This window comes from Herpailurus yagouaroundi, unplaced genomic scaffold (assembly GCF_014898765.1).
Source record: "Herpailurus yagouaroundi ecotype Mexico unplaced genomic scaffold, PumYag 216, whole genome shotgun sequence".
Taxonomy (NCBI): Eukaryota; Metazoa; Chordata; class Mammalia; order Carnivora; family Felidae; genus Herpailurus; species Herpailurus yagouaroundi.
This window is the reverse complement of record NW_024412447.1, coordinates 10439649-10455275: the sequence shown is the minus strand read 5'-3', so window position 1 is coordinate 10455275 and position 15627 is coordinate 10439649. Positions and strand designations below refer to the sequence as shown.

General features: G+C 50.7%; 1 protein-coding gene across 1 annotated transcript in view; it reads left to right on the top strand.

Moving 5' to 3' along the window:
• The first annotated feature begins 1695 nt into the window (after positions 1–1695).
• RFC2 (replication factor C subunit 2) overlaps positions 1696–15627 on the top strand; it is a 24212-nt gene continuing 10280 nt past the window's right edge. Inside the window, exons 1-8 of the mRNA XM_040456175.1 lie at positions 1696–1828; positions 5234–5303; positions 7461–7502; positions 7798–7904; positions 12073–12174; positions 13519–13619; positions 14837–14994; positions 15271–15336. Coding sequence (XP_040312109.1) covers positions 1722–1828; positions 5234–5303; positions 7461–7502; positions 7798–7904; positions 12073–12174; positions 13519–13619; positions 14837–14994; positions 15271–15336 — 753 coding nt within the window. The 5' untranslated portion in view covers positions 1696–1721. The remainder of the gene's footprint in view (positions 1829–5233; positions 5304–7460; positions 7503–7797; positions 7905–12072; positions 12175–13518; positions 13620–14836; positions 14995–15270; positions 15337–15627) is intronic.

Here is a 15627-nt window from a genome sequence, read left to right as displayed (position 1 = left end):
ATTACCATCGTGCTTCAGAATCGGGAGTCATTTGAGGTCCCTGCCCAACTGGCAATTGCTTCAACAGAATGAGAAATCGCGTGTTCTCACCCACCTCGCAGGACACAGCTGTAGCTTATGCCCACCGCTTCCAACTTGCTAGCCTGGCTGCAGAACTCGAATGAACAATTAGCAGACCTGAACTCCACATCGGTCTACTAGGTGCAAGAGAAGGCACCAGGAGTCGGGGGGGGGGGGGCCCCCCAGGCCCCTCGTCCTCCAGGAGCTGACCACTCAGGTAGCAAAGATGAAGCAGAGAACCCCAATACTGTCTTCCCCAATACATTCCTGCAATTGGGGCAAGAAAACTGAAAGGCAAGGACAAAAAAATAGAGCACAATCCCTTGCGATATAGACTTGGGAGCCTGTGTTTATTTGAATGACAAATCCATCACCTGGAAAACAAGGTCTTCTACCTATCATATACAGAGATTTTAGTTGGTGATGGAAGGGAAAGAGCCATAGGGTTTTGATCAGTTCTCTGGTGAGAGCAGCCCAGTTCCTCAAGGCTGACCAAACTGTTCTGGAAACGTGGATCCTCACGGTTCATTAAGCACACTCAAATTGAACATTCACGCTGTGCCAGGTCTTGTGCTAGGCACTAGGGAGAGAGATAAATGGGTCCCGATTCTTATCTTCCATGTGGACATGAAAGCCAATTTTTCTCCCCAAATTGGAATGCAGTGGTATGCTAAGTGCAATACAACAGAACTTTATATGAATTGCTTTGGCAGCACGATGGGGAATGAATGCTGGGGCCACCACTTGCAACCTCAATGACGTCGGACAAATATTTCAATCATTCTCAAGCCTGTTTCTGTGGATATTTAGGAGTATCCACCTCGGATATAGTATAGTAGGGTACACTACAGGGTATAGTGAGAGCATAGTAAATGACGGTCCTTGTACATTATTTTTGTTTATTATGCACCCTTATTATGACATTTGGGCTAGGCGGGGAAAGATTAGTTCAGTAGGCAGAAAACGAACCCAAAACAATGCTCAAAGCACTCAAGAATATGGAGTACCTAGTTTTCCGGAATGAAATTGAGTCACATCCTACAGAGGGGCAGTTGCCGCCTCTGCAAAACGGGGGTTACTTCCACCGTGCAACACTGGGAAAAGTCCCCGATCGCAAGCGCCAAGTTCCAGGGCGCAGGAGCGCACTCCATGGGAGCTAGCGTTTCCACCGGGACACTTGAGCGATCCGGACAGCTGGGCACAGTCAGGTCCCAGTTGACACCGCCCGGACGTTCAGTCCCTACGCGTGTCCGCCGTCAAACCCACGTCTGGGCGGCGGCGGGATGCTCCCACCCCCCAGGCCTGCCCGCGCGCCACCGCTCCAGGCCAGCCACGCTGACAGGGCCTCCCAGACCAATGACACAAAGACGAAAACAGCCGAACGTCCCTTCCTGGAGCGACCTGCCTTCTCGGAAGTCGATGCGGTCGGGTCGCGCCTTCCTCTCACTAGCGGGCTGGACGCCAGGCCTCCCTTGGCAACCGCGGCCTCTAGCAAGCGACACCCCCGCTACCCTCGGTCTCGCTGGTGCTCTCTGCGCAGGCGCAAAAGGGGTGGGCCCAAGTCTTCCGCCGGCGACCGGCGTCCCCCGTGTGCTCGGGGCGGGGCTTGCGTGATGGCGTCACAGGGCGGGGCTTCGGGCGCGGGAAGAGGCGGCGGGAGAATGGAGGTGCGGGAGAGCGGCGGTGGCGCCGGAGAGCTGGGGACCCAGGACCCTGCCCCCGCCTCCGGCAAGACCGCGGGCAGCGCGAGCCACTACGAGCTGCCGTGGTGAGGACCTAGGCCATAAATGATGGGTGCTCTGGACTTGTGGATGGGCGAGTGGGCGGGCCGCGTCCCGTGGGGAATCCAGGGGCTGGAGCTTGTTCCAGGGGCTCCTTAGCGGGGCAGGAGGTCCCGGGACGGCGTCGAGTACATTAGTATTTGGAGAGGGCGAGGGATGCGCTTCGTTGACCCCACCAAGCTCAAGAGTGGCGGGTCTGAAGTCTGGCGGGGGGGGGGTGGTCCTCGGTCAGAACCGAGACCTGCGATCACAGACTGTGTTAATAGCCGCCTCCTGTGACCACCCACTCAACACCCGGCGCTGTGCCTGGGGCGACTCTGATGTCGGGAAGCGTTGGTTGCAGATTCGGAACTCGGGGTTGCGTGCACAAGGTGCATCCTGGGTAGCTAAGAGGAGCTGGTGACATGGGAAGCCACCTCACAAGCACAGGTGTGGTATGGATGATCCGCTCCGGTTCCACTCCCTATGCGCGTGGTAATGGCTTTACTCTCTCGCCTGTGTGTGTGCCCATCCTTCCAGACCACCCCTCTTGACCATAGCAGGCACCTTAATGGAGTGCAGTACAGCCCACTGGGCTATCCACAGCTGCACTGTCCAGTCCCCCAGCCGCTAGCCACTTGAGTCTATGGAGTGCACCGGAAATGAGGCTAGTCCCAATTGAGATGGGCTCTGAGCGTACAAAATACACTGGATTTCCAGGACTTAGTATTTAAAAAATCTCATTAGTAATTGTTACATTAACTTCATGTTGAAATAATACTCTTTCGGATATATTAGGTCCAATAAATTATTTAAAAAAATTTTTTTAATGTTAATTTTTGAGAGAGACAGAGCACAAGTACGTAAGGGGAAGAGAGAGGGAGACACAGAATCCAAAGCAGGCTCCAGGCTCCGAGCTGTCAGCACAGCCCCTAGGTTCAATAAATTACTAGTAAAATTAACTTTACCTGTTTTCTTTTTATCTTAAAAAAAATTTTTTTTTTGAAATTGAGACAGAGGTAGTGTGGGGGAGAGGGGCAGAGTTAGAGAGAGAAGGAATCCCAAGCAGGCTCTACTCAGCACGGTGCCCAATGCGGGGCTCAACACAGGGCTCCATGCCACAACCCTAGGACCACGGCCTGAGCTGAAATGGAGTCACATGCCGAACCAACTGAGCCACCCGGGCGCCCCTTTTTACCTTTTTTAAGGTGGTTGCTAGAAAGTGTAAAATTACATATGTGGCTTAAGTTACATTTTTTATGCACAACACTAGATGCTTACTTCCTTATACAAAACACACGACTGTCATGAGCTTCCACTGGATAGGGAAAGAATAGAGAGTCGACAAGTAGACATGTATATTTGCTGATGACAGGTGGCATGGGGTAAGTGGGTCTGGTGGTCAGGGAAGGCCTTTGATGAGCTATTTCAGCAAAGGCTGGAATTCAGGGAGTAAGCCATGTGGCAATGTGGAGAAAGCTTTCAGACAGGGGGAGCCCCTCTGAAGGCCCTGAAGGAGGAACATGTTTGCCTTGTTCAAAGTCTAGCTTAAATTTCAGCACCTACATTCCTCGGTGGTGATTCCCTTCCTCTGGGCTTCCACAGCCCTTGTATTTTTTTTTTAATGTTTTACTTATTTTTGAGAGAGCGCAAGCAGGGGAAGGGCAGAGAGAGAGGGGGATGGAGGATCTGAAGGGGGCTCTGTGCTGACAGCAGCAAGCCTGATGCAGGGCTTGAACTCACGAACCTCGAGATCATGCTCTGAGCTAAAGTCAGACGCTCAATCAACTGAGCCACCCAGGCACCCCAGCCCTTGGTTTATATAACCAGTTTGTCACTGTAGTGGGATTTGTTAAGCTCTGTATGCTTGCTAATAGGAAAGGCCTTTAGAGCAAGAGCAATGTCTCGCTCGTTCCTATACCTTCCACTTTGCGGCCCTTAACATCTCAAACCCCTGGGACGCCTGGGTGGCTCAGTCGTGAGATCAGGCCCCTAGTTGGGCTCTGCACTGACAGCGTGGGGCCTGCTTGGGATTCTGTCTCTCTGCCCCTGCCCCACGCACACACCGCTTTCCCTCAAAATAAATAAATAACTGAAAAAAAAAAAAAATAAAAGACACCTGGAAAGGGCTGAGTAGGAACAAGAAATGAGTTGGAACAAGAAATGAGTTGGAACAAGCATGCTCCAACGGCTGGTCTTGGAGGAGAGCTCTTTATTGACTGCACTATGTGTCAAACAAGCTTCTTTGCATGAGGCTGCTTCTGGAGGGGATGCCGGCCGAGGGTAAATCAGAGAGTATAATAAAGGGCAGAGGAAGTACTAATGGTCACATCATTGCAAATCCACTCCCACTTCTGTTCTCAGAGCTCGAGAAGGTCATCTTCTTGTGACATAGCTTGCTTACTAATTTAAAAGGAGAGAAGCATGGCTCTGAGTAAGCCACTAGCCTGTCCGCACAGGATCACAGGGCCGGCCTGTGGAGTCTGTCTAGCCAGCCCTGCGGTGCACCTGGCGCAAGTCTGCAGAAAGTGGCAGGTGAGGGACGAGAAGGGGGCTTGGTTGCGCCCGGGTCCGTCAGATCAGGTGTCGGCGCCTCATGTTCTGAGACTCTGTTGTGACGGGCCGACTGTGCCACTGCACAGTGTCACGTTGTTCCAGATGGCCCGTGCTGGCCCTTCTCCAGCAACAACAGGTGTTCCTCTGCTGCGGAGGGTTTGAAGGCTTCGGCGCACAATTCTTAGGCGCTTAACCTTTCAAATGGCACTGAGATGCCTCTTGAAATTTAAAACCTGCAGCGTTTCCTATATTTAAATTGAATGTATGTAGCCTTCTTTTTTTTTTTTTTTAACATTTTATTTATTTTTGAGACAGGGAGAGACAGAGCATGAACAGGGGAGGGTCAGAGAGAGGGAGACACAGAATCTGAAACAGGCTCCAGGCTCTGAGCTGTCAGCACAGAGCCCGACTCGGGGCTCGAACTCCCGGACCATGAGATCATGACCTGAGCCGAAGTCGGCCGCTTAACCGGCTGAGCCACCCAGGAGCCCCTATGTAGCCTTCTGACAGGGCTCTCAGGATTGCCCTCTAGTGCTTTCTTTTGGGCCTTCTGAAAATAGTCCTGTCAAGATCTTTATGTGTTTTCGGAGTGCCTGGGTGGCGCAGTCGGTTAAGTGTCCGACTTCAGCCAGGTCACGATCTCGCGATCCGTGAGTTCGAGCCCCGCGTCAGGCTCTGGGCTGATGGCTCAGAGCCTGGAGCCTGTTTCGGATTCTGTGTCTCCCTCTCTCTCTGCCCCTCCCCCGTTCATGCTCTGTCTCTCTCTGTCCCAAAAATAAATAAACGTTGAAAAAAAAAATTTTTTTTTAAATAAAATAAAATAAAAAAAAGATCTTTATGTGTTTTCTTAAAAACAGGGTTGAAAAATACAGGCCAGTGAAGTTGAGTGAAATTGTCGGCAATGAAGACACTGTGAGCAGGCTGGAGGTGAGTAATTTTTTTTGTTTTGTTTTTGAGCTGATCTTAAGTCACATTCTTGTGGCTTTGACAAGCTCAAGGCATTTGCAGGAAGACGGCGGAGATAGTGAGGGGCGGGGTGGGCCTGGAATCCAGAAGAATTAAGGGATGGAGAGACAGTCTGGAGATTAGAAGCCATAGTGGATAACTTCACATGTTTAAAGGGCTGGCTAATTGGAGGGGGTTTCCCTGACTTGTTCTGTGTTGTTCTAGAGCAGGGATGGCACACTTTTTCTGTAAAGACCTACTAGTCAATAGCTTAGGCTTTGCAAACCATGTAAGGTCTTTGTCCAATATTCTTAATTTTTAATTTTTAAATTTTTTGTTTGTTATTTTTTATTAAAAATTTTTTTTTTCATTTTTAATGTTTATTTTCCAGAGAGAGAGAGACAGAGAGTGTGCAAGCGGGGGAGGGGCAGAGAGAGAGAATCCCAAGCAAGCTCCTTGCTCTCAGCACAGAGCCTGACGTGGGGCTCGATCCCATGAGCTGTGAGATCATGACCTGAGCCGAGATCAAGAGTCAGACGCCTAACCGGCTGAGCCACCCAGGCACCCCAATATTCTTAATTTTTTAAAACAATCCTTTAAACATGTAGAAACTGTTCTTAGCTAGGGGGCTTATAAAAACAGGTCTTAGGCTGGATGGCCCCCACCTCCCCCCAACACCTCTTTACAGTAGTTTGCCAACCCCTTCCTAGAGGGACTAAGTGACAGGACAGCCGGCTTCAGGACGACAGGAATAGGAACAAGCAGAAATGTTCACTGCAGAGCAAGCTTTGAAATCCTAGTTCTAGAGGTCTTCAGGCGGAATCTAGAAGCCCAGCCGTTTGAGACCTGACAGAGACAATCTCTGCAGGAACTGGGACTTAGACTTCAACAGCTACCGAGATATTTATTTCTTTTACACCTTTACTCATTTTACAGATATTTGAGTATCTTTCGTGGGCCAGATATGGTCCAGTGTTAGGAGCTGTTGATAGAAGGGTCAACAAAATAGACATGACCCCTGCCCGTCTCACCCCTGCCCCTGAAATCAACAGGTACTGTGATGAGCAGTCTGCCAGAGGAGGTACAGGCTGCTGTGGAAGCAATCAGGGAATAAACCTGCTCACAGTATCTTAATTCTCAAATGGAACAAGGGACGGCAAAGATAGGTATGTGAGAGTTAGCCAGACATGGGGAGCGGGGGGGCGGAGCTAGGGAAGGCAGCAGGAATGGCATGTGCAAAGGCCCAGAGGTGAGAGGGCCTAGCTTGCTCTGGGGGAGGGGCGGGGATGCCATCTGAGTGGAACACACAGAACAGTGCTTTCCAGACATTAATGGGTGTAGGAATTGCCTACAATTAATTAATTAATGGGTGTAGGAATTGGTAGCAATGCAGGTCTGATCCAGTAGGTCTGGAGTGGGGCCAGGGAATCTGCATTTCTGACAGGCTCCCGGAGGATGCTGATGCTGCTGGTCCTTGGAGCCCACAGGGTAACAAGGCTGTAGAGCATGTGTATCGGGAGGTATGAGAAATGAGCTGGTGAGGTGAGCACGGCCTCATGAGCCCTGTGGAAGAGTTGGGGCTTCATAGGGAGGGCGGCAAGGAGTCCTCCAAGGGCATCAGTCAGGTGCAAAGGTTTTAATAGATGTGCATTCTAGAAAATTGGGAAATTGGTTGTGGTTGCAGTAGGGAAAATGAATGGGAGTGGGGCGGGATTAAACACCAGCTAGCGACCAGTTAAAAGCGATCCAGGAGAGAGGTCATAGACAAAGGAAGTGGCAATGTGGCTGAAGAGAAGGAAATGGACTTGAGATAAAGGAAGAAGGATGGCCAGGCCTCTGTAATTGAGGCACTATGTGGGGCAGGGGGTGTAGGGGAGGCCCATTCCAGGATAGCCATGACCTCCTGGTTCCCGGCATGGGCAATAGGATTGACACTCCACACAACGGGAAGCCTGAGTGGGGTTTCAGGTGTGAGGGGGAATGAGGACTTCGGTTCGGAATATGCAGAGGTGAGAGCTCCGTGGGGCATCCGCATGGAGAAACTGGTGGCCGTGCTAGTCCATGGGCCTGTGTGGCTGCGGACGCTTGGTGCCTCAGGTCTGCAGATGAGTCAGTTCTGATGCACATTTCTTTCTTCAGGTCTTTGCAAGAGAAGGGAATGTGCCCAATATTATCATCGCTGTAAGTACCTAGTCCCGGCCCTCCCTGTTGGACGTCTTAGAGTCTCACTTTCCCTCCAAGAGCCTAAGTGCGCAGAGCCTCCTGGTCAGAGAGGCCCATGGCCACCGAAGCCCTGGCCCTTCCTCTTGGCAGGGAAGCGTTCCGCTCCAGGTGGTCAGGAGGCCTGTGGGTTGGTGGCCGTATTGATTTGGGGTGGGGGTTTGAGGGGGAGGCGAGCGCAACAGTGGGGAACAGTAACTCAAGAGCTGAGGCGAGTTCATCCTGTCGGCCTGAAGCCCCCTCGATCTCCTCCTAGGGCCCCCCAGGAACGGGCAAAACTACAAGCATCCTGTGTTTGGCACGCGCCCTGCTGGGCCCAGCATTCAAGGACGCAGTCTTGGAGCTCAACGCCTCAAATGACAGGTACACCTGGGAGTTAGGACCCCCTGAAGGGTGACGAGTGTTTGAGGTTGAGTTGCCATAGAAACCACCTTTCTGCAGTTCTGTGTTGTACCTGGAGTTTGTCTCGCCAGCTCTGTGTTTTCCTTTGGTCCTCCCCCGTGAACAATGAGAGTCTCTAGCCTGTAGACGTGGCATCATAAGCACTTGAACTGCTCGTCTACTTTTTTTTTTTTTTATGTTTTTATTTTTGAGAAAGAGGGAGAGTACGAGCAGGGGAGGTGGGGTGGGGACAGAGGATCCAAAGGAGACTCCACACTGACAGCAGAGAGCTTAATGCGGGGCTCGAACTCATGAGATCATGACCTGAGCTGAAGTCGGACACTCAACTGACTGAACCACCCAGGCAGTGCCACTTTGTGTTTTTTTTAATGAAAGTTTTGTTTTTTTTAAATGTTTTTAGTGTTTATTTTTGAGAGACAGAGATAGAGCACAAGTGGGAGAGGAGTAGAGAGAGAGAGAGAGAGAGAGAGACAGAATCTGAAGCAGGCTCTGGGCTTTGAGCTGTCAGCACAGAGCCCGATGTGGGGCTCGAGCCCACGAACCACGAGATCATGACCTGAGCCAAAGTCGGACACTTAACCAATGGAGCCATCCAGGTGCCCCTTTTTTTAATGAAAGTTTTAGAACTTATTTGTATTTTCTTATTATTTATTTATTTATATTATGCTTATTATTTTGAGAGAGACAGAGCACAAGCGGAGGAGGGGCAGAGAGAGGGAGACACAGAATCCAAAGGAGGCTTCAGGCTCTGAGCTGTCAGCACAGAGCCTGACGCAAGGCTCGAACTCACAAACTGCAGGATCATGACCTGAGTCGAAGTCGGATACCTAACTGACTGAGCCACCCAGGTGCCCCTAAAAATTATTTTTAATTTTTGTGGTAAAGTACACATAACCGTAAAATGTGTCATCTTAAAAAATTGTTTTTAAGATTTTATTTTATTTTTCTAAGTAATCTCCACACTCCACGTGGGGCTTGAAGTCACAACCCCCAGATCGAGAATCACACGCTCTACCGCCTGAGCCAGCTGGACGCCCCCCATCTTGAGAATTTCCAAGAGCACAGTTCATTCAGCAGCGTTAAGTACGTTCACGCTGTTGTGCAGCCATCCCCACAACTCGGTTCCCTGCAGAACCGAGAGTGGATATCCATTCAACAACGACTGTCCATTTCCTTCTCCCCCAGCCCTGGGCAGCCACGTTTCTACCTTCTGTTTCGACGACTGTGACTCCTCTAGGGACCTCTCGGAGGTGGAATCCTCTAGCATTTGTCTCTTCCTAACGGGCCTGTGTCGCTCAGCATAATGCCCTCGGGGCTCTTCCGTGTTAGAACAGGTGTCAGAATACCCTTCCTTTTTACCACCGAGTAGTATCCCCCTGCGAGGACGGACCACCACATTTTGCTTATCCTTTCCTCTGGTTCGGCCCCCTGCATCGCTTCCATCTTGTGGCCGCTGTGAACATGGGTGTACCAACAGCTCTTTGAGACCCTGCCTCAGTTATTTTGGATATACGCTCAGAAATGGACTCGCTGGATGATTTTCGGCCACTCAGTTTAGATTTTGTAGGAACCGCCACACTGTTTTTCCATGGTGGCTGTGCCACTTTGCACTCCTATCAACAGCGCCTTGTTCCCCGACATCTTCACCAACGCTTGTTATTTTCTGTTTTCGTTGGTGATGGTAGTCATCCTGATGGGTGTGAGGTGCTGTTTGCTTTTTTTTTTTTTTTAAGTTTATTTATTTTTGAGACACGGAGAGACAGTGCGTGAGTGGGGGAGGGGCCGAGAGAGGGAGACACAGAATCCGAAGCAGGCTCCAGGCTCCGAGCTGTCAGCACAGGGCCCGACGCGGGGCTCAAACCCACGAACTGCGAGATCACGACCTGAGCCGAAGTCGGAAGCTTAACCGGCTGAGCTACTCAGGTGTCCCCTGTGCTGTTTACTCTTTAGATGAAAATAGTAGAGGATTATGAAACAAGGAACCGTTGAATAAAAATGTCTGTCTTTGGTTATTCCTTGAGGCATGGTTCTCAGCTCTTTATTTATTTTTTTAATTTAAAAAAAAATTTTTTTTAATGTTTTATTTATTTTTGAGACAGAGAGAGACAGAGCATGAATGGGGGAAGGTCAGAGAGAGAGAGGGAGACACAGAATCCAAAGCAGGCTCCAGGATCTAAGCTGTCAGCACAGAGCCTGACGCGGGGCTGGAACTCACGGACCGTGAGATCATGACCTGAGCCGAAGTTGGACGCTTAACCGACTGAGCCACCCAAGCGCCCCTAATTTTTTTTTTTTAACGTTTATTTATTTTTGAGACAGAGAGAGACAAAGCATGAACAGAGGAGGGTCAGAGAGAGGGAGACAGAATCTGAAACAGGCTCCAGGTTCTGAGCTGTCAGCACAGAGCCCGACGTGGGGCTTGAACTCACAGACCCCGAGATCATGACCTGAGCCGAAGTCGGCCACCCAACCGACTGAGCCACCCAGGCGCCCCGGTTCTCAGCTCTTTAATGTTTTCCTGTGGGTATTTTTTTTTTTGTAAATGTTTATTTATTTATTTTGAGAGAGAGAGAGAGAGAGAGAGCAAGTATGAGCATGACTGGGGGAGGGGCAGAGAGAGAGGGAGACAGGATTTGAAGTGGGTTTTGCATTGACAGCAGAGAGCCCGATACGGGGCTCGAACTCACGGACCATGAGATCATGACCTGAACTGAAGTTGGACACTTAACTGACTGAACCACCCAGGCACCCCTATACTTTGCTGGTTTCGAAGATCCAAACATCCCTCAAACAGGCAATGCCCTTCAAATATGACTAACCGCTCATCTGTTGTCGCAAATGGCCCTGGGATTGATCCATTTTGTAAATACCGAGTCCGGATGTCAGATACAAGTAGGTTCTAGCCTATTGTCACTTCTTGTTCTACTCACACTTGATTCGTCAGACTCACTACTTTTGAAAACTCTGGTGGCTTATCATCTTGAGAAAATGGCCCATAATTATAAAATAGTTCCAACTTTAGATTTATTAACACCAATTCGAACAATCAGTACAAGGATTGTTTTTTTTTTCCATCTGTTTCCTTCCGGTCCCCTTCGTATACAACACCTACCTTCAGCTCTTGACCCCCGTAAACTACCCCGTACATGCTGGTGGGCACACATCATGGGAGATGAGAGAATACTGTCACGTGACCTTTTAGCAAACCGGGATGGTCAGGTTCTTGTCACAAGATCCCGGGGAATGAAGTCCTTCCTGTCGAATGACTAACTGGATGGAAATATATTTTATTTTTTGTCCTCGGAACTACACTGTGCATTCCTTGATGCCGAAGTTTGAGAAAATTCACCGACGATGCTGGCATCGTGGGGTGGTCTGACTGTGGTCAGCCTCACCGTCCTCATTAGCGTCTGGGTGCTGTTCTTTGTCTCTCTGTGGTCATTTTCTGATTTATCTGATAATGTGGAATGCCCTCCTGTCATCTGTTTTCTTGTTGACGGTGTAGGTGGAAAATGAAGCGTTTTGAATTTTCAGCTGCAGTCGATGAATGCTTTAAAAACAACAAAGAGGGCGTATTTGAACTTCTTTTGTACCTTCTGGAAAGGGAGTGCAGTGCCCCCAGGGACACAAAACACTGGAGGGTAGGGCGGTAGTGACTGTTTTTCACACGACTGACCAATGGCACCAGTGTAGGCAAGTGCAGCAGCCTTGCGTTTTCTTAAGACAATCCCCCTTTTAGCATCATTGGGAATAATTGATAAGTAACGATGAAATAGTCACTAGGATGATGACACTGCCAGTTAGTCTGAAGATACAAAGTTTCAAGAATAAGGTCGCTTAGACCCATGATGAACCCCAGATTATAAAAGGGTCCGTTGGACTCCTAGGGTAATTGCAAGATAAAATGAGTTTCATCCCAGCAAAAGAAGTAAATTTGGTTCTTGGGAGACCTCCAAGAAAGAATAAAAGTAACAAACTGTTGATCCTTATAAATAAAAAGTTCTAATTGCCCCAAAACCCTAGAAACGAAAGTCATTTCCATGGTGGCGTTCCGGGGGTTGGAAGTCCCTATGAAGGCACTTGGACTTGTCTCAGAAGGTGACGGTACCGTTCTGCCTTGTTGTTTCAGGGGCATTGATGTCGTGAGGAACAAAATCAAAATGTTTGCCCAGCAGAAAGTCACCCTCCCCAAGGGGCGGCACAAGATCATGATCCTCGATGAAGCAGACAGGTAGAGTGCTTTGCCAAGTATACACATTGACCTTGGCTTCTCAGTCCCCTGTCGGACTTAACATGAAGTCGGGAGGGAAAACTCTCACCTTTGCACTTTTGGGGCAGACTGGCTTATCGCATCTTTGGAAAGCGATTTTGTAGTGGCCTGAGCCTTAAACCTTATCTTTTTTTTAATTTTTTTTTTACCGTTTTTTATTTATTTTTGAGACAGAGAGAGACAGAGCATGAACGGGGGAGGGGCAGAGAGAGAGGGAGACACAGAATCGGAAGCAGGCTCCAGGCTCTGAGCCGTCAGCCCAGAGCCCGACGCAGGGCTCGAACCCACGGACCGTGAGATTGTGACCCGAGCTGAAGTCGGATGCCCAACCGACTGAGCCACCCAGGCGCCCCTTAAACCTTATCTTTATTAAGTAACTTACAAACATTCATCTAAGACATAAGTCAGTTAGTGTGTTCGTTCCAACATCACTTACGTGAATAATTTAAATGACGCATTTTTTTCATTGTGGTGAAATACACATAAAGTTTACCATTTTAACCATTTTCAAGCATCCAGTTCAGTGGTATTTAATCGTCCTAACACTCTGAGGTGGGTCATATCATTATCTCCTTATAGGTGACTTTGAGGCTTACGTAGGATTTTTCCCCCTAGTGCATTTTATTTATTTATTTATGTATTTATTATTTATTTTAAAAAGATTCCGAGTGTAGTTGACAGTGTTACATTAGTTTCAGGTGCACAACATAGGGATTCAACATCTATACATTACGCTGTGCCCATCACAAGTGTGGCTACCGTCTGTCATTGTGCGACACCATTATAATATCACTGACTATGTTTCCCTATGTGGTGCCTTTGAAAATTTTTTTCATGTTTATTTATTTTGAGAAAAAGAGAGCAGGGGAGGGGCGGAGAGAGGGAGATAGAGAATCTCAAGGAGGCTCCTCACCGTCCGCGCAGAGCCCGACTCAGGGCTCAATCTAACCAATTGTGAGATCGTGACCTGAGCGGAAATCAAGAGTGGGATACTTAACCAACTAAGCCATCCAGATGCGCCTATGCTGTACCTTTAATACCTGTGACTTACTCGTTCCGTAACTACAAGGCTGTGTTTCCCTTCACCCCATTTTGCCCTTCCCCGCCCCGGCTCAGGTAGTTTGCCTAAGATCCCATAGCGGTGAGTGTCTCACCTCCCTGCCTGTGTGAGACCCGCGTGGACCCCGGAGAAAAGCTGAGTGAACTCAGTCTGGAGATCAGGGCTCCCAGGGTCTCTGGGGAGGGTTCTGTGTCCAGTGGGCCCTGGGTCCCAGTGGCGAGCTGCCCCTGTGTTTTCCTTCTCAGTATGACCGATGGAGCCCAGCAAGCCTTGAGGAGAACCATGGAAATCTACTCCAAAACGACTCGCTTCGCTCTTGCTTGTAACGCTTCGGATAAAATCATAGGTGAGGGTCAGCTCTGCGTGGCATGGGGTCCACACGTGGCGCTCACGTTGGCTCTTTAGCAACAGAACAGCAGGGGCTTTTTGATTGCCTGCGGTGGGCTGAGCACTACAGAATCAGCTTTTTCATTTAATCTTCTGTAATTCGATGTGAAGGTATTATCAGCTCCACATTAGAGGTGAGAACACTGGAGCTCAGAGAGGTCGGGTCGTTTGCCCAAAGTCACACAGCAGGCGGAGGAGCTGGGACTGGAATCCCAGGCCCATGCAACTCTTGCACTATCGCAGGCACACGCGACATTTTGATCTGTACGTAACGCCACGGTCCCTGCCTTGCTCCAGACGTGCTCCTGCACTTTCTGCCTGCTCTGAGCGCTTGGCACGGTCTCAGTCTGCACATGGGGCTTTGTCATTACCAGGAACTGCCCCCTCTGTGGAAGCTTACCTGTCAGTCTGCTCTGACTGGGCGCCTGGCCGGCCCTCCCTGAGGTCTGTCTGCTTCCTCACTCACAAATCAAGAGTCCACACTCAGCCCGACCAAACCGCCCCTACTGATTGCTTTTAAATGTGAACTCATCGGAACTAAATGCTCTTCTTATCGGTACTGATAAGCCAAATACGTAACTAAGGTTATGTTATGGAGCTTCCTGATTCCAGAGAAGTTGAAATGGACTCTTAGGACTCCCAGGATTTTTGAATGCACATAAAAACTCACAGGAGTGCATTCCTTGAAAGCGTGTGTGAGCACAGGACAGACAGGGAGACCCGAATGGGGCTTGGGGATCGTAGAGAAGCTGCTGTCATAGTCTAAATCTAGGGTGAGGGGCAGCTTCTGGAATTCTGCATCTGTCTAGCGGTTCTCTGCCCTGGCTGTGGTCAGAATCTCCTGTGGAGCCCTTACAGAAACCACAAGATGTCCCGTGCTCACCCTGGACTGGCTGGGCGGTGACACCCAGCACTGACTCACCAGCAGGCTGTGGCATGTGGGTGTCTCTATCCTGGAGGGGCTTTTTCCCCTTCTGGAAGCTGCCTGGGGCAGTGCTGGGGAGAGGCCTCTCTTGTTGCCGCTTCTTGGTTGATCCTTTGAAACTTGGCCCTCATTTCCGAGCGGAGAGAGCACAGGCTGGGGAGGGAGCGCGGTGCCGGCTTGGCTGATGTTGATGCACGCACAGTGCCACCAGGCCGCCCTCTGGGGACAGCCTCACCCTCCTGTCCCTTCAGAGCCCATTCAGTCCCGCTGCGCAGTCCTGCGCTACACAAAGCTGAGTGACGCCCAGGTCCTGGCCCGGCTGATGACCGTGCTGGAGCAGGAGAAGGTGCAGTACACAGATGACGGCCTGGAAGCCATTATCTTCACCGCCCAGGGAGACATGAGGCAGGTGCGTGTCGCTGCGGCCACCTCCTGGGCTCGTGCCCCGGGTCCCAGGGGGAAGCAGGGAGTGGCGGCTATGCAGACAGGGCACATCCCTGGGGCGGGGAAACCCCACACGCCATCGGGGCCTGGGGCTGATGGAGGGCAGACCTGGTGGGGGGGGTGCTGCTCCCAGCCGGGTGAGAGGGTGGTGGGAGGAGCCCGGGAGGGGGAGGGGGAGGAGCCCGGGAGGGGGAGGGGCAGGACCGCAAATCTCCCTCCACGTGCGCTTGTTCCTCCACAGGCGCTCAACAACTTGCAGTCGACTTTCTCGGGATTCGGCTTCATCAACAGCGAGAACGTGTTCAAGGTACAGGAGCCGGTGGGGCCCCCGGGAGTCCTGCACCTCGGTGTTGCCGCCGCGGGCTGTGCTGGGGCCCCTGCTCTGGGTGTCTGCGTGCGCTCGCCCCGCGCAGACTCCGGAGGGTGTCGGGCGCGCCCCCGCACGTGGGGAGGTGGCCTTGGTCGCTCACCCACCCCCAGGGTCACCCCGAGGGTCCTCATGTGGCCCTGCTCGCAGAGGTTCTCAGCATCTGGTGGCCGAGGACACAGGCTTCCGCTGCGCTCCCCCAGATCACATGGTCCCGCTGCTGGAGGGTGA